This window comes from Bemisia tabaci, chromosome 8 (genome assembly GCF_918797505.1).
Source record: "Bemisia tabaci chromosome 8, PGI_BMITA_v3".
Lineage (NCBI taxonomy): Eukaryota > Metazoa > Arthropoda > Insecta > Hemiptera > Aleyrodidae > Bemisia > Bemisia tabaci.
This window is the reverse complement of record NC_092800.1, coordinates 43,369,951-43,397,863: the sequence shown is the minus strand read 5'-3', so window position 1 is coordinate 43,397,863 and position 27,913 is coordinate 43,369,951. Positions and strand designations below refer to the sequence as shown.

General features: G+C 39.6%; 1 protein-coding gene across 3 annotated transcripts in view; it reads left to right on the top strand.

The window, feature by feature from the left end:
• LOC109030472 (matrix metalloproteinase-2) overlaps positions 1 to 27,913 on the top strand; it is a 364,259-nt gene that overhangs the window by 114,461 nt on the left and 221,885 nt on the right. For all 3 annotated transcript variants that reach the window (XM_072303226.1, XM_072303227.1, XM_072303225.1), the window contains 2 exons: positions 14,550 to 14,651; positions 17,833 to 17,993. In XM_072303226.1, the coding sequence (XP_072159327.1) occupies positions 14,550 to 14,651; positions 17,833 to 17,993 (263 nt within the window). The remainder of the gene's footprint in view (positions 1 to 14,549; positions 14,652 to 17,832; positions 17,994 to 27,913) is intronic.

The window sequence follows — 27,913 nt, the reverse complement described above, 5'->3', positions numbered from 1 at the left end:
AGTTCTAATTCAGATATCGATTCGCGGGCGGGTGCAACTCAAAAATTTCAAATGGCACGCACCACTGGCCATGAGGGGGGTGCCCTCATGGCCAGTGGTGCCGTGACTTTCTGAATAACCCTGTATCAGTGCGATTATATATGGACTGAGTTAAGCAGAAAGGAACCAACCCACATTTTGGAAAAAAATGAGTTATGAGTGGTTTTGAACTCAACCACTGCTCTACTATCTATCTCCAAAAATTCAAAGTTTTTGTCGGAGCAAATTTTGCAGAAACTGGACTTGAAGTTCATCTTTTACATTGAGTCTTATGCAGGAGCTAAACTTTCAACCTCTTTTTCTCGGTTCGATCCCGATGTGGCTTGGTTCCTCTCTGTTTAACTCCGTCTAGGTTGCCTTTGCTCTGAGTCTATCGATGAGATTCAGAGTTCAAGTTTACCCCCGGCCACCCCATTTTGACGTCATTGGCGGAGGCACGTGTAAGCCACCCTAAACCCGGTATTGCCGACAATCGATATTCTCCTCGGTTGAATGAAGTCATACGGAACCCCGCTTTTAAAGCATGAAACGGCAACATTTGTCGGGGATTGCGGGCGCCAGTAGATGCGAACATGACCTTGGCCACTTGCGCTGTACCTATTCATTCATGCAATCGAACGTGACGAAACGGAAGCTCAAGCGCGGGAGCTCGGCGGGGGTGGGGGGGGGGGGGGCGGCAAGTGTACCTAGTTTTACCTGGGTCGTACAGAATCAGTCCTCTCCGCACGCTCGACGAATCGCGGTGGAGGAAAACTCAAGTTAGCGTGAAAAAGAGAAACAAAGAATGTACCTTCAACACTGACAGTGAACTTGAGAGTCCTTCAACTTGACCGAGGTCATTGAGCTGGCTCGTGTCAATACGTTGCCTGCGGGCTGATTTTTGGAATCGATAGACAAAGGTGTAGACAAAGAAGAATGAGGACAAATGTAGCGATCCTATCGGTGGAAGTGGAAATTATAGAAAAACTAAAAAGTCAAAGCCACTAGACGCATCCAAGCACCATTATTTTCAAAGGAACCGAGCCACAGCTGCAGTTTACACAAGCTTTAGATGTGCACTGAAAAAAATAGTATGCTATTTTAGCACCTAGGATGTCAAAAATGTGTCTGGTGATCCCAAAATGCTGCCTTTACTGCCTCGCAGTTAACTTTACATCCTACGAATACGAATTCAACTGCGTGGTCAATCAAGGTAGCATCTTAGGATGACCAGACACATTTTTGACATCCTAGGTGCCAAAACAGCATACCATTTTTTTCGGTGTGGGTCTGCAAATCCATCCTAAAAAGAATCGGACATGAACCTGAAATAAAAGATGAATTGAGTATCAACACAGCCGAGGACAGGAGAAATGTATTCGGGCCTCTTCTTTAACTTTCCTCCCGAGTTCGAGCGACACCTCAATAACAGTATTTAGCGGAGCATTGCGAGTTCACGCCTCGCGTCATCGCGCCTTCAATTTTTAAGATGCAGCACGGACATCCATGAAGCACGAATAGTTGTATCTCTGTGCCGTCGTCGAAGCGCTACGCGCATCCTTTCCTTCGCTCATGTGAGCAAGGGAATTGTGTTTGTTAATATTATGTGATGAAATTTCCCTCATATTTTCTCTGTAGTTTTGGACACTGCCGCTCAGATGAGTTGTGACAAAAGTTTTCGCGCTGAAAGCAAAATATGTCAAATTATACGAGAATGACGGTGCCCCAAAATTCTGGTTAAAAACGTATTTTTTAGAGAAATCTATTCTTAGTTTCAATCTATATTTCGTGCATTATCGTTTCTGCGCGTAATAAGTAAAAATTTTGAATTTCCAGTGCTGCCTCTTTACTTTCGTGATGAAGCAAAAATGTCGACGCGATTAGACTCATACTTTCACCGTTTTTTGTCGCTGAAGTTCCATTCTTCGTCTCGTGTGTGACGGTGGCTATGACGGGCTTGCCGCGGTGCAGCTTTTATTGTTTATTGTGTCTGCAGATTCATGATCAAGGTTGTTGACTTACATGCCGGTTCTTTATTCCCTCAACATCATTGACAAACCGATGCTAAAATCATCCACTTTAGTCTTACCGAACAGCGAAATCCACCGTCTCTATTAAAATATAGCACTGCATCAGTGCATCGTGACAGATTATTTATTCGCACTTACCTAATAATACACAAGATAGTTCATATTATAAACATATCTTTTTTTAAAAAAATCCGAGTACTAAAATGATGCCAGTGAAAAGATGTCAGTTGCTCATTCTGGCGTCGTAGCCAAAGATTTCGTGGAAAAAGTTTAATTATTAATCGTGTCAAGATGACGAATCATCTTTGCATTGGAATTTTTGAATAACTCTGTCAGTGAGGCTGGGAAAAGGTACTTTTGTACACCCGACATTCTTTGTCGGTTAGAGGGAGACTTTTTATGGAAATGGAATGAAATTAAGAGGAAAATAAATTATGCAGGATTGAACTTCATTCCATGTGAGGACGGATGCAAATTCTGCAGGTATACCATGCAGTTTCAATTAGTGAATATTATTTATTTCTTTATCTTTGACTTCCTCGCTAGCTTTTCGGTGTCAGTTTCTAGCGTCAGTTCAGTATTCTATCGCTAAATCAATTTTTTGACCACTCAAAGGGGAAATTTTTTTCAAAACCCCGACCATTTCTTGCAATTCGGCGACGTACTTGCCTCGCACCCAAATCCGATTTGCCCCTTGCAGAATTTTTTTTTTTAATTTTACGGCGAACAGTTTTATTTGCCTTAATTTTTTCCAGTGACGAACTAGAAAAAAACCCATCGATTTTAGAAATAGCGTCACGTTTGCCACGATATGCGAATCGTGAGATCAGACGCTTCTTTTTGCGTTTGCATCCTACATGACAACTAAAGGAGATCGACAGTCCTGAAAAAGTCACTCCGAGAATCTAAGAGGAATACTGCCGTGCTAGGGAAGAACGCCGTATGAGTTTTTAGACGTTGCCAAATTTCCACTCGATAAAATACGAATTTATCGCGAAAGCTCTGATTATTATTCTTACAATTTTCAGACAATTTTTTACGCAGTTAAATCTGAAATAACTGAACATGTCAACGTTAAATATTCACAACTTTCCTCATAAATATATTTTGAATCCGGAGAACTTTGGCAACTCTCGAATGTTAGGCGTTCTTTCTTAGCATGACAGTATATAATACTGCCTTGCTGAGGAAGAACGTCGTATGAGCCATCAGGCGTTGCCAAATTTCCCTCGACAAATCAAGAATTTCCAAGTAAAATTGGGAATATTAATCCTCCAATTTTTCAGAGGGTTTCGTTTGGAAATTGATCTGTGGGTGCCTGAAAATTTCAAGGAAAAATGTTCACAACTTTCTTCGAAATAAATATTTTCTGAGAGGAAATTAAGCAACATTCGAATGTTCATACGGCGTTTTTCCTTACTACGGCAGTATCGGAGTGAACAGTGAAGTGTCAGGGAGCAGAGACGAATTGTGTCTTTTTCGGAGCGTAACAATCTGATTAGCGTTGAAAGGGATATGGTGACATTTTCAGGGCACACCCCTCCAGCGCTGATCGGAGGGTGAACTCAGCCCCTTAGATCCCGTGCACTCCGCGGGGGAGTTTTTTACCCTCCGCGCCGAACACATGTTCCTCCAGTAATTGTTTGAAAATGAGGGTCTTATTAGCTATTCACGTCATCTGTGTGAGGTATACATTACTTTTCATGGACCCCTCATCTACCAGGTTTCATTTCAGGGTATACTTTCAACTTTCTGCTGTTGAGGCCTTATTGTTGATGCTAGTATTATTCATTAATAATACTTCGGTCCCGGCCTCAAAATGTATATTATTCTCTTATTTCATAAACTGCAGTGGCAGCCGCTTTCCAAAGCTGAGGATACGTAAACACATAACTTATCCGTCTCCGAAGAACTTTTCATAAAAATTATAAATCACATGCAGTTTCACTTTCTTTGTGTACGACGCATCTCTGAACATCATAGTTCTAAAAAATAGGAAACGAAAAATTACGAGATCCAAGACTGTGACTGTCCGTGAATTTGACGAGAACATTGTTCTTTTCATTTCATATTTAAGAGAAAGGCACATAAAGTTCGTTTTTTTAAAAAAGAGGCTTACTCTCAGAATTCACAATATGAAGCCATATCTGTAAAAACAGCGGATATCGAACGCCCACCATTCTCAACCCTTAAAAAAACGCACAAATCCACAGAAACTACCCTGAAAATCCAAATCCAGAAACCAACAAACCCTCACTTCCCTAACAGATTCTCTCTAATAAAACCCTGTGTCTATAAACGGTTGTAGACTCTCAAAATTATCAGTAAATTAAAGCCAATAATCCACTGGGGGAAAAAATTTAAAGAAAAACTGGACCGCGTTCAGCAGAAAGGAACCAAGCCTCATCAACTATTGCCAAATTTAATCGGGCACCCCAATTTTTCATATGAGAAAATTTGTGCGGATTCCTTCGAAAAGTTTAACCAATGTGCTTGATGCTATGCAGGAAGTTCACTAAAATTTTCACAAAAATCCCACAACCGTTTTCATGTAAAAAATTAAATTGTCTAATTAAATTTGGCAAAAGCTGATGTGGCTTGGTCCCTTTCTGCTTAGCTCGGTCCAACCGAATAAAAAGTTGAACCGTGTGAATTGGGTTTCAGATGACAGTTAATGCGAACTGAAATGCATATATGAGGCCTTATATGTAACAATGGCGGATGTGAAAAATTACCTTTTCGAAACACGCTTAAAAAACTATTTTGTTCACACAAAAATGTAATAAGTTTGGTTGTAGCATATTGGACAGATCTCGAAGATCACATCTCAACCTCCAGTATTTAATCAAAATTTTCTCGATGCCAAAACAGTTTTTTGAATTTGTTTCGAAAAGGTAATTTTTCACATCCACCATTGTTACAGATAAATCCTCACATTGTCTTTTTTCTGAAGCCTCACTGAAGCTGCGACCACAGGTCAAGCGAGGTGACTGAACCCGCCTCGTCACGCGAGCGGCGCCTGGAAGTTATGCAAAGCGGATATGGAATGGCAGCGACGCGTGTTGGCGCCACGGAAAGGGAAGGCGACGTCTCAGATTGTGGGCAGATTTCGATAAGCGACTGCACTTAGCGGCGGATTAGAATTAGGGAGATGATCACTGCAACTCCGTGCAATGCACGCATCGCAGCTCCGGGTGAATAGAGGCCTCCGAACGATAGATAGTGACAGTTGCAGTCCTGCGATACTCTTATCAATCCGATGGATTTAACTTAACGGACTGCAATCGAGGAGGATCCTCCCCCCCCCTTCCTCCTTCCGGTGGACCCGGACCCCTCTCCCTCGCTCTTGAACGTTGACCTCTATCTCAGGGTTGCCACCAAATCCAGAAAATGAAATTCCCTCACATTCTCCTGATTTCCCTGACACATTTTCGTGAAATTCTCTGACGATTGAAGATGTGTCAGATGGTCAAAGAAGCATAATTGGACATTTTTATGCTAAAAGGAGATATGTGCATAGGGATTGTGTGCAAAATAGTTTCTTTTAGCATAAATACATCCAGTTAGAAATAATTTTTGGGCAAAATTGGTTGTTCGGGAAGTCAAACCCATTCTAGAGAACATATGAGGGGCTTGGAGGACAAGGCGTATAAGTGCAGTTTTTGCTGTTTCGAGAAATACGTGTTTGAAGTTTCGAAAATACATGGAGCCTTATGGCGGAAAGAAAGTTCAAACTGACTTTTTGATGCTTACAAATTGGAATTAGGGAGCAAATTTTTCCCAGAACATGCATTAAGACTAGTTTTACTTGAGATCATTAATATCTCAATTTTTTAAAAAAACTGCACTTATGCGCCTTGACCTCCAAACCCCTCAAGTAAAGGTGCTTATAATTTTAAAAGGTGCTTTTAATTTTGCCTTGACATGTTTTCTGACATTTCCAGGTTTCCCCTGACTCTTTAAAATTCCCTGACATTTCCAGGTTTCCCCTAACTTTTTAAAATTCCCTGACATTTCCCGGTACTCCCTGACAGTGGCAACCCTGCTACCTCCATCGCAGGCTGCAACAATTCCTTCTATCAGATTTATCGTTATCTCAAGAGCTTTCTTCATCTGAAACTGGAACATTTTCATTTTTTCTTCACTCAGAACAAAGGCTCAGATAATTTGATTGATCACACGAATGACGTCACATATCGATACTGAAAGTCAAGGAACATACAGCTCGATTGCTATTGTTTTATTTTAACTTTTTTTTAAAGAAAAATCAATGCATATCACCGTTTACCGTTTTTTTACCGGACGTCCTGTACTGGCCGCGAAGAAATATTGGTGAAAATTTTAAGAATCAGTGTGTTTTGGATTCCCTTTAAAAATTAAAATGTGTGACAGAAGGTCTGTGACGTTGTAAATGTCGTGTCTTGCTACAAAAGTTTTCCAACTTTTACTGGCAATACAGTTCAACTATAGTGCCTCATGAATTGGCTCATGCATTTAATATATATTTCAAGAAATAAAATCGGTGAACATCCAATGGAATAATTTCGGAAGCGTGTCAATAAAGTTTCTAAACACAACAATTATCATTGAACACAGTGTGCTCAGTCTAATTTTCAATTAGAATCGAACGCCCCGAAGCTCTATCGAATTTTAAGCTCTTCTCCGAGTGTGAAGGAAGTCTCAATCCCTCAGCCGAATTAGAAATTAGCGGAGATACGAGCGGAAAACTTAATTCTCCTTCATTCCGGCGGCTATGCAATTTGAGCTACTTGGAAGTTGATATAATTGTATCACATAATTTTCTATCAACGCGAGGTTCAGGGATTATTGAATGAGATGTGTGGGAAAGGAATGTATCATGATTGTGGGAATTTGAAGTTTTTGAAGTTAACAGCGCACTCCTTATGAATATATGTGTAATTATACGTTTACTTGTAATAATTTCTGAGCATCCTCTTTTTATACCGTCTTTACTAAATGAACCGATAGTTTAACAGAGAGAACTCAAAAAAGCTGTAAAAATGTGTGACTTTCTCTATTTTGCACGAGAGCCGCTCTAATAGTTCCCCTGTGATAATTGGTGAAAAAGAATTACACACACACAAATACATGAAATCAATAACTAAAAATTTAAAAGAAAACATCAAAACTGCAAATCCTAGGGTAGTTAAATTTTTCCGCTCTAATGAAGGTTTTCATAGCGCCGAAATTACAAAATCGTAACAACTTTGGAATGTATACTTCTCTGAATTTCATAATAATTAATTTCAACCTCTGATTTTGGATGCAACGGCATAAATTTTAGAATTAATTTAATATAGGTGTTTTTAATAAAATGCACAAGATCAAGGAGTTTATCAATTAGATATGCTGGGCTTGAATAATTTCAGAATCACAAGTACATATCGTCAAAAAGCACTGTTTCATTATTTTGTGAATATGCTGTGTAGTATATAAAAAGGATTTGTACAATGGCTAAAGCTTATACTGTCCTCAGCCTCACATATCAACATGACCTCGTACTTGCACTCGCACAAGAGGGTGAATGCACTTCACAATGCTCTTCCGCAAAGTCGTCAGGCTGTTAATCACATTCCCATTTCCTTTATAAAAATAAACGAATTTAAACTCAATTTAGAGATTATAAGTTCGGAAGTTTCATATCAAACTACATCTTCTGGTGATGATTCGCAAGTGCTGCCCAGATAATTAAGTTGATTGCTGTCTATGTTGATAAATAGCTAGATAAATTCATTTTAGAAAAAATGAAAGAACGCAATGGTAAAGCAGGTTCTCCCTCAACGCTGAAATTTTAGGACATCAAAAATCAGACCACAGCATGAGCCTACCTGTCCAAGTGAATCGGACCTCGTAAAATAGAACTGTGTCGTTACTTTTTATTTCGGAAATAAGTTTTTACACGGAAACCATTCTCCATACCGAAGCCCACTACACAACTCGTAACATTATTACAGGGGAACTTAGGGATGGATGGTCATAATCTTGTCTTTTGGTTTGAGACAGAGAATAAAATAATTAATCTCAGGAAGAATTCGAACTCAGAACTCTTAAATCGCACTAACGACAATTTAAGATTATATCGTATTTATGAATTTTTTGTCTCCAAAAATCAAATTGAAAAATTTATCTCTGATACATTGGCAAGTAGAGTCCAAGCTCTGATGTAAGTCACCGTTGGTGGCCAGAAAGTAGTCATGAAAACTTCAGATGTATTTTTCTCAAGCGCAATTTTCCGTCAGAGGTCCTTTTTCCGGAAAGTTCGACCTCAATTGTGACTTTGAACTGACAAGAGTGACAGTGGCCACTGCAATTACAAGTACTTACCCGCATGCAAAATGTGAGAGAGAGTGTGCCATCCTGCCAACACTGATACTCTATCTCTTCCACACGCATAAGATCACTGACCTTACTCACAGTGGACGGCTGTCGTCTGTGTCTGTGACTCACTCGAATGCAATTGTCTGTATCTGACGGAGTCCCCCGACTGGACATCAAACCGGTTTAAAGGTCGAATCGCCTACAAAGAAAGTATGTTTCCCCGTACTCGTATATGTTTTTTTATTCCGACGAAGACAGCGTTTATTCAAGTCATGGAGCATCCAAATCGCGAATGCATAACTGTGCCTCATCGACCCAGTGGCTAAGCGTGAATGATCGACCATGGATATTTCCCCCATTTGAAGATATGGTAAAGAATCGAGTATTAAGATGTTTGTAGCGAACACCCTGTTTATCGATCCTTTTCCGTAGGTTTAAATGGCAGATCAATCGATAAATCGCAACGCACGCCACACCACTGCGATCGATGAATACCGCGCATGACAGTTTCCCAAGGTTTAGTTCGTCAAAATGGGTCTTGTTCGCTAATCGAAGCCTGGGTCACACTGAATAAAAATTTTCTTGAAAATAATTAGTATTCGGACCTAAAGCGTTGTTTGTTGTCGACAACATTTGGTTTTTGCCAGTGTTACGTTTAAGTTAAAAAAAACGATAGCACACGGAGAAAAAAACCTCGTGCGTGGGACCCGAAGTTTAGGTCATATGGATCTCTGAAGTTTTCGGATTGAGCATCTGAACACTTTAGGTCCAGCTGCTGAGGTTTGGATCACACATCTGAAACTTCAGTTCACATCCGAAAAACTTCGGTTCTCACATCCGAAAAACTTCGGTTCTCACACCTGAAGTACTTCAGATGTTAGAACTGAAGTTTCACATGTGTGATCCGAACCTCGACAGCTAGACCTAAAGTGTTCAGATGCTCAATCCGAAAACTTCAATCCATATGACCTAAACTTCGGGTCCCACGCACGAAGTTTTTTTCTCCGTGCAAAAGAACGTATTATTAACTCAAGAAACTGACTAAAAAAAACGGAATCCGCACGGATTTAACTAAAAAAAAAAAATAAAATTTTGTCAACGAGACCGAGACGACGTTTAAGTCAAAATAATATCTCAAGAATAATTTTTATCAGTACATTGATTTTTTTTCCGTGGATATAAAATGTTTGAAGTCTGATTATAATGCAAGCTTCAAAGGCCAATTTCCTTTGATTTTGGCAGTATCCAGCGTGCCCTCTGCCCCTATTGTATTTTCAAAGAGGGTCTGACGCGGACATATGCTCTTATTAGGTGCCTTAGTGCCTCGATTTCTACACTATCTGGTTATCCATTACTCACAATCCTTGAAAACAAGGCACTTAAGTGCTATTTCAGCCGGTCATAACTTTTGCCTCTTACACCGATAAACACCCTAATTCGATGGAAATCGTTCCTGCGAGAACCGATAAAATCGGTAATAACACCACCAGCTTTTCCGATCCTAAAATTACTGGAATCGAGAATTTTGCCGTTCGCTTCAGGCGAGGACATGGTTCCCTGTTATTGTCAGCTCTTGAAGACTTTGTGACGTCATTCACATGATACAAAAAGACGTATTCTGCCATGCTAAGGAAGAACGCCGCATGAGCATTCGAGAGTTGCCAAATTTCCTTTGATAAAATGTTTATTTCTTAGGAAAGTTATACATATTTTTCCTTTAAAGTTTCAGGAACTTTAACCCTAGTCTGCCTGAGCCTCTGAACCAACGAGAAAGCCTGAGCGGGGTCAATTTGACCCCAGCTGAAAATCAATTAGTTAGCTATGTTTTTTTCATGTTTTTAGTTAATATCAGTGCACTAACCTTACAGGCCTTAACCATAAAGCATATCTAAGTTTTAAAAAACACGGCGCAGGGTATGCAACCATTTTATCATACACATGTTGCCATGTTGTTTCTCAGCATGAGAAAAAAAAATCATAGGGCTACTAAATACTGAAAACGAAAAAATCTGAAAAATTTTGCTTGTTTTATAAGTTTCTGAAAAAAATTAAAAAGAGAAAAATGAATACACCTTCAAAGTAAGCTTTTGTGATGCTAAATGGTAAAATATATGTTATAAGGATATCTGACCCCGCTCAGGCTTTCTAGGGGTACTCGTGAATTTTTTGATCTCTCATGCACATTTTTTTTTTTCCCCTTCAAAATCGTCGTTCCTAGATGTTTTTGTAGAGCTATTTGTGAAGGACAAAAAATTTCGTGCATACCACGAGAAATGGCAAAGAGTTGAAACTCCCGTGGGGTCAATCTGACCCCACTCAGGCAGACTAGGGTTAAGTGAAATTGCGAACAAAATTACATGAAAAATTGGATGGAAATTATTCATGAGTTTACCAGGAAATTTGTGTTTTATCAAATAAATCTGGCAACGCCTGAAGGTTCATACGGCGTTTTTCCATAGTAAGCACGGCAGTATTCAAGAGCTCACCTACGCGGCATTTAGCCTTTACATCATCTAGCACCGATGACACCTGACCTAATGTGAGTGTCATCAAGATCAAAGGACATTAAAAATTATCCAACTTTGTTTCTATCTTAAAGAAGAGTGCGCTCTCCAACTCTGGGAGCGTTCGTAAATGGTCGTGATAAGGGAGGGTACTGCGTGGCATGACAACCTGAGGATTTGCCGTGGATATAAACACGGGTCCAATTTGACATTGACCGAATAAGGGACGATATGTAATCACGAGATGAATAATTAAAAAGGGCGTGCTCTGGGTCCCGCATAACTGGGTGCGGAGTTTTCGTGTTGGCTTTTCCACGCCATTCCTTGCCCGGCGACCAGATCTTGCCGCGAAATGTCATCCGCACACAGAGAGGGCTCTTCATGACACGATGTCATGTAACTATACCTATCATCGATTAGTCTTGCGGTAAATCAGGCTTATTAATTCCGCGACGCGGTTTAATAAACCCATCAATCGTGAAAAGTCCAGACCCTAGCTATATTTACACAGAGTCTACGCTGTCTATGAAAGTACTCTACTGCCGTGCTAAGGAAAAACGCCGTATGAACCTTCAGGAATTGCCAAATTTCCTTTGATAAAGCACGACTTTCCCCGTACACTTATAACAATTTTTCTTCCAATTTTTCAGATAATTCTGTTTGCAAATTCACTCAAAGAGCCTGAAATTGTCAGGGGAAAATATTCATAAATTTCTTCATAAATAAACATTTAAGTGAGGGAAATATCAAAGGGAAATATGCAACTCTCGAACGTTCATACGGCGTTTTTCTTTAGCACAGCAGTATGAACCTTCAGACGTTGCCAAATTCCCTTCGATAAACTACGAATTTATCAGGAAAGCTATGAGTTAATATTATTCAAATTGTTCAGACTATATTTATGTCAGTTAAATCTAAAATATCTGCGAATTTCAAAAGTAACTATTCACAACTATCCTCATAAATACATATTTTAGCCTGGAAAATTCGACAACTCTCGAATGTTCATACGGCGCTCTTCCTCAGCATGACAGCAGTCTAGCACATCGTAACTTGGTCGCAAGCGCACTCCAATGATGCGATGTTTGAATCGATGACATCAGATTTGTCATCGGGTGTCGATGAGGATGACCAAGATCTCGGTTGACAGTGACCTACAATTAGGAGTTAGCCGAAGACCATAATCAGCGGTGGAGGAGCGAACGCTATTGTAAACAAACCACCGGTCTCGTGGAAATCGTGAGTTCAGCAATCGTGCCAGTCTCCTATAATGAGTACTGTCTTTTCATTTTCCGAACCTCGCGCTCCGCGCGTGAGGTATCGTTTTTTCACTATTCACAAGCCATTGAATGCGGAAACTCGGTGCGGTTTCCTCTCGCACCTACGATTGGACGTATTTCTATCAAACGGAACTATGTGCATTAAGAACATGAGCCCTGAGACCCATAAGAATATATGCATTACAGGGCTCACGTCACAATGAACATAGTTCCGTGTGATAGAAATACGTCCAATTGAAAAAAATCGCTCCATTAGGTATTGAATCGCCATTGAATTTCCACCGATATGCTCTGTGGTGTTCTCAATACCAGAATGCCATAGAGAAAAAAAGGTGTTTGCATCTCGGGCATCTTGGATTTTTTTGATGACGTAGGTCGGTACGGACGAGTTTTATCATCGATTTTCTTGGAAATGGTGTAGTTCGTGGAAAAAATTCATTCAGTATAAAGTGTTTGAAATTATATCATGAGTTGATTTAAGCAAAAAAATCGGACGTTATGGTCCGTTTTTCATACTTCGAATTCCGGATTTTGCTGGCCAGGTTGTACCGACCACGTCACGGGGTAAACAATCCTCAAAATGCAAACACCTTCTTTTGTTTCTCTGAGCTACTCAATACTGTCGTGCTAAGGAAAGACGCCGTATGAAAATTTGGAATTTGCCAAATTTCCTCCGATAAAATGTTTCTTTTGGAGTAAATCTGCGTATATTTTCCTTTGAAATTTGTAGATATTTTAGATTAAAGTGCCAACAATATTGTCCAACAAATTGGAAGAAAAATATTCACAAGTTTCCTGGTAAATTCGTATTTTATCAAAAGAAATTCGGCAGCGCCTGAAGGGTTCATATGGCGTTTTTCCGTAGCGCGGTAGAATGATTCACATTGCGCGTGTAAATTTTGCATTTTGCAAACTTCCAGTGAAGCTGAGTTGCGTTTTCAGGGAAGGATACTTTTTTTTTCTTGTCGAGGAACGAAGGGCTTATGAACCCTTTCCTAGGGCGCGGGGCGCGGGGGTTCTGCTCTGTTTTGAAAGTTTAACAATTTTCCAAGGCAATTTTTTGTAAATTTAGACCTTCTAGAGGCTCTTTTGAGGTTTCTTAGAAGTTTCCTGCAAAGACAATGTAAAATATACGAATTGTACTCATAATAAATTCTGTGCATAAGCCAAGAGGATTCACTAAGCTGTGAACCTCTTATATGACTCTAATTCGGCTATGTTCAAAATGTTCCATCCTTTACTAAAATTATGTCTAATGGTAAACAGGGCCGGACTAAGGGGGTGACCACATGGGCCGCGACCCATTGCGGCAAATCTATAGGGGGCGGCAAATTTTGCAATGTTTTTAAATGTAGGTATAAAAAAAATCGGATTTAGAAAAAAAATTACAAACGAGAGAAGGCGACAAAATCTCTCATTTCCTGAGAGTATAATAATTTCTAATTTTGTCGTCTTTCAGAGATAAAAGAGACAGCACCTTTAATTATTCAAGTTAAGAGAGAAACCAAATAGTTAAAACACGCAATTTGGCCCAGAACGGCGCGACTTAGAGAGAAATGATAACGAGGACTTGAGATGAAAAGGAGAAGCCCTCGGCGCGGCGATCGGCATGTAACACATATTAGCGCCTACAAGACTGCACGAATACTTCACGCATTGCATCAAACAGAGTGCGGTCATTGCGGTCAGCGTAAAACGGATAGCGCCTACAAGACTGCGTGAATACTTCACGCATTGCGTCAAACACAGTGCGTTCAGCAGCGGTTGGCGTGAAACTCACAGCGCCTACAAGACTGTCGGAATACTTCACGCATTGCGCCAAACATGGTGCGGTCAGCGCGGCGCGGCGGCGGAAGTTAAAATCATTAATCCACATTTATGTTTGTTCTTTCATAATTTTTTCGTTCATTTCTTATGAATGGAAGGCCTTGTCCACACAGAGATAGGTTCACGAAACTTAACTTTCGCACAAAGTTCCGTGAACTTTTGCTAGTAGTGTTGACAGGGCTTTCGCAAAAAATGTGTCCAACACGAGTAAACGCGTCTTATGCACCCCTCCCCCGCTGGCACGTTCATTTGATGGTTTTTATCGATGTTTCAAAACTAATGAGAAGGGGGCGGCAAAATACAGGCGGCCCATGGGCGGCAAGTAGGTAAATCCGGCCCTGATGGTAAAACTCGAGATTTGCGGAATGTCGACCAGTGTTCTAGGCTTGGATACCTACTAAAATATAGGGTTATCCTTCCCTCAGGAATCTGAGTTATTTTTTTTACCTACTTGTATGCTCATTTTTCAAATCATTATTCAAATCATGAAAATACTTGGAGAATAATCTTCGTCAACCATAGTTAATAAATGTTTCCTTTTTATGTTGCAGCAATCTTATTTAACTAAATTCGGGTACTTGCCAGAATCCGATGTAGAAATTGGAAACTTAAGGACTGAAGAACAACTTAGAGAAGCTATAAAAAATTTACAAGTAAGTTTTCAGTGCTTCCATTTTTCTATTTTTAAGGGATGGAAAAAAATATCCCCAAATGTATCAAATAAATATGTTATGGTGCAAGCAAGGAATATTTAAAGAGCTTTGAAAGCAACTTCGAGATGTTCGAGCTCTTTCGAGTAACCCCTCAATGTGGTTCTACGAGGTTTTTGCAACCTTTGTGCACAACAAACGTGACTATTAAAAGTTTAACTTAGAAAGTCATAGGCCTCCGGCAAATGGTTTAGCGAATGTTTCAAGACAATTGAAGGGTGGTGTAAAAGGAGGGAGTAACCTTTCGGCCTCAGTTTAGATATCAGACCGATTATCGAAAGAGTGAGCAGCCAATTTTCCCCTTTATTTCTAAACTTGTTTGCACTGTCTAGACATATTGACGGTCAATTGGAAGTTATTGCACTGTTCAAATCTATTGAAGACTGCTGAGTCAAAGATAATAAATTTGGGCCATCGCCTTACCATTACCAGAATGATTCTCTCCTCTCTAACCTCTCAGTAATCGGTACAGTTATTGATTTAAAGTTTTCAGGGTTGTGCTCATACACTGTCCTAATCATTTGATCATGGGTCAATCATTTAATGTTAGGTCTTCTTGCTACGAACTAGAAAGTTGAAAGGATTCTAAATGGTACAAAATTGCAAACTTTTTTCTTGGAGATTTCAACCAATAACTGAAGGAACTACTGAGGAAATAACTTACTCAAATAATTAGAGCAAAACTTAACTTTGTTCTACTTAAGACCCGATGAGGAGGCTTTGAGATTCCTTTAAGTCAAATGTTTTTCATCGTTGGTCACACCTGCCAAAGGCCAATATTTGAACAGTTCATTTTGCCAAACGCTTTGGTAACTATTCGAATACTCCCTTATAAATTAAAATTGTGTGTTCCTAATTTTTGAACAAGAGTTCAGGGACCGTTCAAAAATTACGTAAGCTACTTAAAGCAGGAGGGGGTTTGAACTTTATTGGGCCACCACTTTGAATTGTTGATAGTTTATGATCTCCGGTTTTCCCTGAGGAATCTCATTTTCTATTCTCTTTCTAATGACGATCACTCAATGTGGGTTTTTGAAAAAAAAAAATTCCAGCTCGTGATCAGCCCCCTTGAATTAGATTTTTGTTTTAACAATCTTTATCTGAAGACACATGATTGAAAATAAAATGACATTTTCAACTTTTTAAAGGTAACCAGCGGTCATCAACTCTCACCGATCCATAAATGGTGGTCCGATAAAGTTAAATACTGCAAAACTTCCATTGGCTGCCATTTTGAAACTATATGATACAAGGAAAAAGTGGATTGCTGATTTAAGAATTAAATTGTTAAAAAATAAGCCCGACATGTTTCAAATGTACATTTTACAAAAGTGGAAAGCTAATTTAACCACGGGGTGGTTAAATTAGCATTTTTCATTGTAAAATCTACATTGGAACATGTTGGAAACTTTTTTAAGTACAAAATTATTAATTCAGTAATTCAATTTTTTACAGGTCGACAGAGACTTGCAATTTTGAGGAAAATGCCGCATTTTTCGTATAATTTTTAATGATGCAACGCAAGTGGAGGAGGGTGTTTTGGGGAAACAGTTAGGGTACATGCCTTCCTCAAGGTGGTCCTCCTAAAATTGTAAGGAGTCTCAAAAGTAGTTCCTTTCAATTATTGGGCACTCCCAAAATTTCAAGTCTCTATCTCTGTTTGTACAAAAGTTACAGGGATGGTGCAGTGTTTTAGGATCACCCTGTTTACCTCTCCATTCCTGCATCAAATCCCAGAAATAAAATTTTTCGGAGTATCGTTGAAGGAAAATATTCCCTTGACCGTGATTCCATCCCTGGTCGCGCACTAGTTGCCAGGCGGAAGGAACCGTCCAACTTTAGACTTTAAACTTTTGACGGTCCTGAGTCCTCGGATCGAGCTGAATGGGAAAAGTTGGAGCGGGAGTTTGGACCCGGCGGAGACACGAGATGGCGCACAGTGGATCCAGTGGCGTGGCGTGCTTTGCGATCTATCGATATTTCCTCATTTGAAGCTATGGTAAATAATCGATTATTAAGGTGTTCGCCGCAAACACCCTGTTTATCGATACTTTACCATAGGTTTAAATGACCGATCAATCAATATATAGCAAAGCACGCCACGCCACTGAGTGGATCGAGTCAATGAAATATATTGGAAATTATTTGGAAACTTGAAAAGCTTACATCTTCGTTATCATGAAACGTGGAAGTTCACAATTCGTCGTTTACTTGACGAAGAAACGTAACTCCATTCTAAAGTTACAATGTTGACTCAAACAATCTGATTTTTTACAATAATGTGCCTGTAATTTTTTTGTCCAAGCTTTTGTCAAACTGACCTTTGCATGAATTCAGAGGAAAGTCAGTGAAATTTTTAGCTAGAAATATACCCATGATTTTTGAGGTAAAAATGCAATTTGTCACGTGTAGTGTGGCCAAACTTCCTCTCACAAATTGCATTTTTACCTCGAAAATCATGGATATTTCTAACTAAAAATTTCACTGATTTTCCCTCTAATCTCATGCAAAGATCAGAAAAATTTTGGAAAAAAATTGCACAGGTACGTTCTTATAAAAAATCCAATTGTTGTCCAGCTGACCCATTTCCTGCAATAACCACCCCTTGATATTTAGAATGTGACAAAATCAAGATCACGATTTGCAATATTAGTCAAAAATTCCATGTCCGATCTATCCCGGTGGATCGCCCCATCGTGTGGTGGGACTATAATAAATATTTATGGTAAAACTTAAAATGAAAATAAAAATAACTTCAAGACAAACCACGATGCTATTCATTTTTATGTATAATTAAATTACTTACATGCCGAAGCTTTTCGAGACCCCAGGTCCCATCAGAGCTTACATAAGCAACACGTGCAAAACTACAAAGAAACTACAAAGCAACTAAATAAGCAAAGTGAGGAATTACATGGTAAAGGCAATTACATAGCGATTCCGAGATTAAATATCAAATTAAATAAAATAAACCATTCATATACTAAAAGTTAAAATCATTGATAAGACAAGTGACGAGTGAACAATTGGCAATTTATTTACCATAAATATAAATATTTCAGATGCTACTTGTCCAAAAATGATTGTTTATAATAAATATATTTGTGTGTTTGTTTTTGTGCAGACTTTCGCGAACATTGCGCCGACGGGGTTGATAGACGGGGCGACGCGGGAGCTGATGCGGAGGCCGAGATGCGGTCTGCCGGACATCCCGACCACCAACTTCCGCAGCAAGCGCCACACGCTCCACGGACAGCGCTGGCACCACACCAACCTCACTTGGAGGTTAGACACACTTCCATTCTCGCTCTTTCACCAGCTGCTTTTTTTTCGTGTTCAACGTCACACTGTGGATCGAGTCAATACTGCTGTATTAAGGAAGAACGGAGTATGAACTTTAAGCCGTTCAGTGACGTGGCGTGATTTGCGATATATCGATTGTTATGTCATTTAAACCTATGGAAAAGGATCGATAAACAGGGTGTTAGCAGCGAACACCTTAATAATCGATTCTTTACCATAGGTTTAAATGACATAACAATCGATGTATCGCAATTCACGCCACGCCACTGAAACCGTTGCCAAATTTCCTTTTTACAAAACACAATTATTTTGGCTATATTCGCATGTAATGTACTTTCGAACCTGCAGAGAATTTTGTTCGCACTTTAATGTAAAACATCTGAAAATTGCTAGGAAGAATACTCATAACTCTCTTCAAAAATAAATATTTGCTGATAGGAAATTTGGCAACATTAGAATGCTCACACAGCGTTTTTCCTTAGCACGGCAGAATAGGAGTAGTCGGAAAAAATAGACCAAGACAAGGTACAAAATTAAGCATTCTGATGCATGTCTCTCAACCAAAATTTCACGTAAAACACGATTCAAGGAACGAAAATTACCGAAACTAACGCCTAACCAAGATATCCCATGTTTTTTTGACGCGTGAATTCAAACCTCCCGCTCATGAAAACTCAAGGGTCCGCGTGAGTCAAATCGCACCTTAAACGTCACCGTGGCAGTCTCTGCGATACGAAAATATCGTAGCCTCAATCATGACGCTTTGGCTCAGCTACAGTAAATTGTTTACACTTTGAACAATAAAGGGTGGTAAAGGAACAATGCTCGATTGAGAAGCCTGCCGAAACCCTTGTAAGGCGCGATTTGACTCACGTAGAGTATTGAGTTGCATTTGCATGCGACCGGGCAATTCAAATTTCCCGTAACCAATGTACAATAAAAACTTTAGGATCTTAGTTTGGAGTTAATTTCAGTAATTTTCGACCAGAGAATCATGTTCTAAGTGAAGTTCTGGTTCAAAAACATGTAACAGAGTGCTTAAATTCGTACCTTGTCTAGTAGTCCATTCGGAAACTTTAAAAGCTCATAACTTCGTTCATACAAATCTTTGAGGTTCTAAAAGTGGCTAAATTGATTTCCTCGTGAAATTTCCCTCTAGAACCACCCCTTGAAATTTTAAATGTGACGAAAGAAACATCAAAATGCTGTTTTAGCTAAAAATGCCATGTCCAACCTCTCTAATTGACTCGATTAGCTGTGCGTCATGACCAAACAGCTTGTCTGGTACAGTCATGTTAATAGGATGACGGAAGAGAGGCTGCCAAAAAAGATGCTTGCTTGGGTCCCTCCCAGCAGGAGACGAAAGGGGCACCAAGTAAAAGGGTGGTGACAGGGGGTTTTCAATGAAATGAGGGAGTGTCACTCCCTGACGGATTGTGGGAGGGCCGAGCCGAGTTTTGTGCTGATTGGGCGTCGCAAAGCGCCAGAGAGCGCTATGACGGTGGCCAGACTCTTTACCCAATGTTGTTTGGTCCAAAGTTTTCATGGTTCATTTTTAAGTTTGTCCAATAGTTTTTTCATTGTTTGTTGATGTTTTTTGAACCAATATTTTACCTAGTCCAGTTGCAATGAAATAAGTGCTGAGATTTCGCCAAATAATGAAATTTAACCCTTATATGCCAAAGCTGGGTGAAACTGACGCCAGGATCGCTGAAAACACGTGCCCCACGTGGTAAATCTGAACTTTAGATGTAGGTCTACAAATAAATCTTAAAAAGGGATAATATATCAAATTTTAGAAAAAAGGGAAAAAATCAAATATCAGCACAGCTGAAGGTAGGAGAGACCTTTTGGGTCTGGTTTTTTTAACTTTTCCCCGAACCAGAACGACAGTTCATTAGCAGCCATGAGCGGAGCATCGCGAGCTCACGTCTCACGCCATAGCGCCTTCAATTTTGCAGATGCAAGACGGACATCCGTCTAGCACGAATAGTTGTATCCCTGCGCCGTTATCAACGCGCAACCTTTCCCGTGCTCTATTTCCACGTTTTGTTGGTTCCGTCTGTCTTATTCAAGGGCTACGTGAGCAAAACAGACGAAGATAGAAGATATGTAATCGGGCCTTTTTTTAAAACTTTTCTCCCTAATCTGAGCGACACCTCATCGGCAGAATAAAGTGGAGCATTGCGAGTTCACACCTCGCGCCATCACGCCTTCAATTTTGCAGATGCAACACGTACATCCATCAAGCACGAATATTTGTATCTCTGCGCCGTCATCAAAGTGAGTCCTTTCTCTCACTCTATCTCCTTGTTGTGTTGGCACCGGTCTCTCTTATTTGTAGCGGTGCTGAAAGAGCTACTTGAGCAACACAGCCAAAGTATAACTTCGATTTTTGTCGGTCAAATTGGGTAAAAAAAATTGGATGAAGCGCTGTTTAAGCGCTTTAAGATGTTTTTCCTAAATCGGTTTGGGGAGAACAGTACAGCTAGATCATTTTTCATCAAATTTTTCGATCAATTGCCCGACTATATTGAATTATTGAACTACTCTTCATAGTGAATCATTTTACTCGACTTTGCCGAGCTAGAACTAAATACATCATGAACGATTTTCGGTTTTCTTTTCCCATTCAGAGACATATTTTGCTTGAATCTCTTACTTAACGGTAAGCTGTGTTCTGCAGCAGGAATTTTATGAGCTATATTTAAATCATCGGATTTTTTCGTCACGCTCAACGAAATGTAAATTGTTTTCCTCAAAAATGTCAAGTTAAAATTTTACTGTTTCTACGCGTTGCTTGACAGGCTGAATTCGAGTTTTAAAAAATCTCAGAAAATTTCATTTTGTAAAATCCATGAAATTTTTCATTTTTGGCCTTAACGTCAAACGATACATAGCGTGTACATAGCTGAAGAGAAATAAATTACAGACATTACATAGCGAACTATTTGATAGAAAACAAGAACGGGGAGTGAAAATTAGAGAGAAGAGATGTATGGCATGAGTCTTCCAATCTGCCCAGAAAGAGATCCAAACTATGGGTGCGTCTAAGACGCCGAGATGTATTGAGAGCCTGTCATCGGTTAAGTCTGGTATGGTATGTAAAGCTGAAGTGCCGCTCGCTTGAATAGTGAATATCTGTTTACAACGGTTGCCATGGCGACCGTATCACTGAGCGGAGTACTAGAGATGCCATATACGTAGCGCGCTCTACCACTAAAAACATCAACTCGATTCGCCATGAAGTTCATTCACTTCAGCGTTTCGCCAGTAGAGTGCGCTACATATTACTTACTATCCTCCCTAACTATCATTGAACGTTTCAAATAATTTTAGTCCTTGGATACTCACAATCAGGCAATTAATTTCTCATTGTTCCTCCCACTCGTTTTGATATGCCAGTGATCATAATAATTGTATGGAGTCTTGATCAAAGTCAATTTAATACATTTGTAGACTGTTGTGATCAGACCAATTTAAAAAAAAAAAAAAAAAAAAAAAAAAAAAATCTAATCCTTACATATTGTTTTTTGCCTAATGTGCTGCTCGCGAGGTTTTAAATCCTGGCATGCTTCCGAAATAAATCACGATTTTTTTCTTTTTTTTTCATTTCAATTTTATTTGCTTTTTTCGAACATATGTCTTACTCTCAAGCCTGCGTACTGGCCTTAAGGCTGTTCTGACATTGGCAGTTACGTTCCATCGTGCACCGTAGGCGCGCCCGGTGGTAAAAAGTATGAAAGAAAACGCTAACTTACGCTTTTATTCGTCAATTCAAAAGTCAGCAGTTGAAGTTTTTTCGGAAATTTGATTTTAGCTCGGTAACAGCAAACTTTATTTGAAAGTCCTGACAACCGAACTTTAAATTTGACATACTTAATAACAAATTCTAGATGTTTTGCTGACAATTTTATTTCTCTCGACTAAAAGTTTTTAGACTTTCTAAAACTTGAAAAGAATTCGAAAAATTTCAGATTTTATACTCAATAATCTTTCAAAATTTGATGGTACATCATCAGGAGGGAATTGGTATTCTATAACACTGAAAAAGTTCGATTGTATGAGTTGAACGTCCGGTATTTCATGTCGATTGAACTGCCAGCTTGGTTAATGCGATCGAAATTTTTTCACTTTAAACGTTAACATCCCTTGCACTGGCGTCCATTTGCTCTCTATTTTCTCATGATCATTTTCGAAAATCAATACCTCTATAACTCACTAAATGTGTCATACAACGTAAATAAATTATTCAATTTTTCTTTGGGGGGGGGGGGACCAAGAAATAAATGGATAAATATTAAATAAACAATGTAAAAAAGGATGAGCGGACGAGAGCGACCTTAAATTCAATTCTCATTGCATTTATAACTTAATGGCCGCTTCATAAATGATGTGGAAAAAAGTATTTCTCTCTTTTTTTCGAGTGTAGTCGAGTCTAGAGCCAAGAATCTCGGTCACAGTGTTGCCGTGTTATTTCTCTCTGAAAGCCGTCAAGAATAAAAATCTGGTGCGTCATGTTGGTAGGAAAGGTTTGAATCTGAACTCTTTTCGTAGGAGCTTCTCGATCATAAGCTCCTCCACAAAGTAATGGAAATTGCTGATAGTATCATATGCCGCTTGGCATTTTCATACAAAAAAAACATACTGCGCATTTCCCCATAATTCCATACACTGGAAAAAAAATACATAGGATCTAGAGTCCAGACTCTTAAAAACATCGACAAGAAAAACTACTCTTGATTCAATCAGAATCTAGCTTAAATCAAGAACCAAGCCTCTTAATTTAAGCGGATTTCGTTTAGGTTCAAGCAAAAATCCGATTGAATCAAGCGTATTTTTTCTTGTCAATGTTTTCAAGAGTCTGGACTCTAGATCCAATGTGTTTTTTTTTTTTTTTTCTAGTGCATGTCATCAGATACAACTAACAACCAAATTGACTGTTTAACAAAAATTCAAAGTTGGAGTTTGAAAAACAGGGAATATGAGAAAAATGCTGTTATTTATATATATACCACCACTGTTGCCAGCGAACAGCGCCCCGAACCCGTGTATGTGTCAAACCGCTTTCATTAAGAAAAAAAACACATTGGATCTAGAGTCCAAACTCTTGAAAACATTGACAAGAAAAAGGACTCTTGATTCAATCAGATTTAAGCTTAAATCAAAAGGAAATCCTCTCAAATTAAGAGGCTTGGTTCTTGATTTAAGCTGAAATCTGATTGCATCAGGAGTATTTTTTCTTGTCGATGTTTTTAAGAGTCTGGACTCTAGATCCAATGTGTTTTTTTCCCCAGTGTTACTTATTTTACGGATAGCCTCTTGCGTATGACAGAACTCATATAAGAATGGGCACATTCCCTTAAAAAAGGTAACGAAGTCGGACTAATTAATCCCTAAGGTGGGGGAAAGGGGTTATGATAGCATCACAGCTTTAGAGGGGTCGATTCTGCATCAACTGGCGCTAAGAACACCTGAAAATTGTCCAAAACTTCAAGTTCGGACTTGGGACTAAAATGCAGTTTAAATATGCAACCACTGTTGCCATAAGTTGAAACGATTTTGTTCCAATGCACGTAACATCATTAATAATATAAACTATGGCTCAGAACTTTGACCCTGTTTTTTGAGAGTATTATAGAGAATTTGACATCAAAAACCGAGAATCGATATTATTTATCGCTGGCCGGTTTTTTCCTGCACTAAGCAACTTAGGTTTCCGGCACTTGAAGACGCATTTCGTCGTTTTCCTCACGAAAGAACGTAACTATATTCCAATAGTGCCAGATTTCTCGTTGGAAATTGCAATTTTACTAGGAGGAACTTCGACGTTTTCGACTGAAAATTTCACTGATTTTCTCTCTGATCTCCTGTAAAATTCAGAAAAATTTTGGACAAAAATTGTACAAGTACTCTCTTGTAAAAAAAACTAATTGTTTTAGTCAATTTGGCATCCTTGGAAATGGAGTTACGTTTCCTTGTCAAGGAAACGCGAGGATTTTGACAGAATTTTCAATTTATCACAAATGGATTAAATTTTGCAATGAAGACCTACTATTTCTGGCTTTTCCATAAAATCACCATCCTGCAGAGGGAAACCCATTGCATATATGGATTACATTTTGCAATAAGGAACCACTCTCTCTGTCTCTTCCATAAAAGCACCTTTCTACATAGGGAAACCAATGGCGTATATGTTGTTTCTAAAATGAGCCAGAAATAGTGGTTCCTTATCGAAAAATGTGGTCCATATGTTCGTTGTCTCTAAAATGAACCAGAAATAGTTGTTCTATATTGCAAAATGTGGTCCATATGTTGTTCCTAAAATGAGCCAGAAATGGATTACATTTTGCAAAAAGGAACCACTATTTTTGGCCCATTTTTGAAACAACATACATGCCATTGGTTTTTCTATGCAGATATGTGCTTCTTTGGGAGAGCCAAAGATAGTGGTTCCATATTGCAAAATGTAATCCAAATAGTTTTTCTATACTGCAAAATGTGGTCCAAATATTGGTTCGAATTCAGACGATTCGGCGTCTAAAATGACACCGTGGTTGCGGAGATCGAAGATAGGAGGCAAGTAGGAAGCCAACCGAGCTGCACACTCCCACTCGAAGGGAGGAGGGGGGTGGGGGTGTCGAGGGGGCTCTTCCGCACCCCCACCGCGCTCCCCCGTTTTAATTTCTGGCTCAAGCAGGAGCAACTCAGGAGCCCCTCGACGGCCCTGTTTGAATCCGTGACTCGCCTCGACACTTGATTAAAGAGTACACTTGTTTTGTATTGCTTTCCATTGTCTTTGCCTCTGATCTATTGTTCGGCGACAATGAAGCCTCCTCCCGCAAAAGATGACTTTTTACGCGAAACTAAAATGCCTCGCACCGCGCCCCGCCCCCGTAAATGAATCGTGGACCGTCGGCGCTGATTAGAGTACTCAGCCGCCCCCCGGGTTGCCTACCTTACACATTCCAGGCGCAATGCGCATAGTTCCCAGATCGTCTTGCTCAGGTAACTGAGGTCGTATTGATACACGGTCTTTAGGGTGGGTCGTCCCGGGTTCGAGCTTGGTCGAACCGCGAGCTGATTCTTGAAAGTGATAGACAAAACTATATACAAAGAAAACAAAAGGGATATGAAGGGATCCTATTGGTAGAAGCGAGTGGTTGCAATGGACAAAGAAAGGTAGATAATAGACAAGCTAACGGCAACCCACGAGAGACTCTATAGTCAGTTCATCATTTTCTTCCTTAGTCTATAGGAACTAACCATTTCAACCAATAGGATCGCTCCATACTCCGTATGTCTTCTTTGTCGATCGCTTTGTCTATCAATTCCAACAATCAACCCGCTGGCGTGCGATATGTTGCATCGATTGCGTAAAAAATCTCGGCAGATTTTGATTGTTAAACCAGAAAAAGGACGATTGCCTCTGCGCACGAGCTTGAAGAATCATTCTTAATCCAAAATTTCTTTTTTCAAATTTCTTAAAAATGAAGACAGGATTCTTTTTAGAAAAACGCTATATAAAGAGGTGCTTTCGATTACTCTATCGAATGCGAAATTTTTCCCCCAAAAGATTACGGTCCTCATTCCCCTGAATTTTACACATTTTTTGGTTGAGAATGATTCTTTCAGCTCATGCTCGGGGACTATTAACTTTTTTTGGTTCAGTTGTCGAAATCTTCGAAGATTCGTAACTCAACCGATATTATATCACACGTCAGTTTGACCACCCCGAAGCCAGAGCCCGGGCTGACCCCTGAAGATATTTTCACCTTTTTCTTTCAAAATGATCACTGATTTTTACACATCATAGCATAAAGTAAAACTAACCCTAACTCATTTTATCCGATTTCAAAAAAAAAAGACTTCTCAACGCACGTTGATTACAGCACAGCAGTACAACTATTCGTGGTTGATGGATGTTCAATGTTCATGTTGATCCAGCAAAATTGCTCTATGCTGCCAATGAGGTGTCGCCCTGATTCGGGAGGAAGTAAAAAAACGAAGCCCGTTTACATGTTTCCTATCCTCGATTGTGGTAAGAATGCCACTGCAAATAAGAAAAACGAAACCAACACAAAACGGAAAGATATCAGGGGAATAACACGAGTTCGGGACGGCGCGGCGCAGTGATACAACTATTCGTACTCGATGGATGTCCGTGTTGCGTCTGCAAAATCGAAGGCGCGATGGTCGCGCCATCGAATTCGCGTCCACGAATAGTCTCTCCTATCTTCGGCTATGTTGACAATCGATTTTTCTTTTTTTTCTACTTGATATCTGCCTATTATTATAGGATGTATAAGTAGGTTATTTGTAGACCTATATCTGAAGCTTGTATTTACAGGCCCTACGCCTTGAAGAGCAAGGAATGAAAATAGAGCAAGGGTAAAACACGCGTTCATGATGGCGCGGCGCAGTGATACAACTATTCGTACTCGATGGATGCCTGTGTTGCGTCTGCAAAATTGAAGGCGCGATGGCATGAGGCGTGAACTTTGCTGCCAATAATGTGCTGATCAGATTCGGAAGAGAAGTTAAAAAAACGATGCCCGAGTGCATTTTTCCTATCCTCAGTTGTGGTGCACACGTAGCCCTTAAAGCACGCCTACAAATAGGACAAACGGAACCGACGCAATACGGAAATACTAGGGCAAGGAGAAAACACGCGTTCATGATGGCGCGGCGCAGTGATACAACTATTCGTACTCGATGGATGTCCTTGTTGCGTCTGCAAAATTGAAGGCGCGATGCTACGAGGCGTGAACTCGCAATGCTCCGCTCTATGTTACAAATAATGCGTCGCTTAGATTAGGGAGAGAAGTTAAAAAACGAGGCTGAACTACGTCTGTCCTATCTTCGGCTATGTTGACACTCGATTTTTCTCTTTTTACTACTTGATATCTGCCTATTATTATAGGATGTATTTTTAGGTTATTTGTAGACTTACATCTGAAGCTTGTATTTACTGGCCCTATATCTTGAAGGATAACAATGATTTGCTAATGCAAAATACTCCTATACCGCTTCATATTTTCCGGAGAAAGCTAACCAACAATTTTCTTGAAATTTTTTACGAATACTTTGAAAGGTTTGAAGAAAATTTCAGAAAATTTCAAGAATGCCTCAAAGAACTACTCGATTAGTTTCATGTTAAAAGAGAACAAAACATAATCATAGATTTGCGACGTCGCAATCGAAAATACGCACTTTTCGACTGCAGCCGTGGATACGGTAGCCATATCGAGTAATTTGAGTTCAATACAACAGTATTAACCAACCGCCAACTGCATAACCACCAGAATGAAAGAAAATATGTTTTCTAATTGACCTGCACGGATAGCTAAAATACTATCATTCGAAGGATTTTCTTCAAAGGGGAAAAAGAAAAAGACGAAACAAATATAAATTAAGGAAAACAAGCTATTTTACCGAATTTTTCCAGTGTGCACGGCCGGATTAACGGGGTGGCCACATGGGCCGCGATCCATGGCGGCAAAATGTAGGCAAAATGCAAATTTTGCATTCTCATAAATGCAGGTATCAAAAAAAGAGAGAGAAAAATCGGATTCAGAAAATAAATTGCAAACGAGAAAAGGCGACAAAATCTCTCATTTCCTGAGAGTGAAAGTATAGTAATTTCTAATTTTGTCGTCTTTCGGTGATACAAGCGACAACACCTTTAAATAGTAGAGTTAAGAGAGAATACAAACACGCAATTTGATCTGGAACGGAGCGGCGCGGCGGTCGGTATGAAACGCATAGCGCCTACAAGACTGCATGAATACTTCACGCATTGCGTCAAACACACTGCGGTCAGCAATAGTCGGCGTGAAACGCATAGCGCCTACAAGACTTCATGAATACTTCGCGCATTGCGCCAACACAGTGCAGTCGGC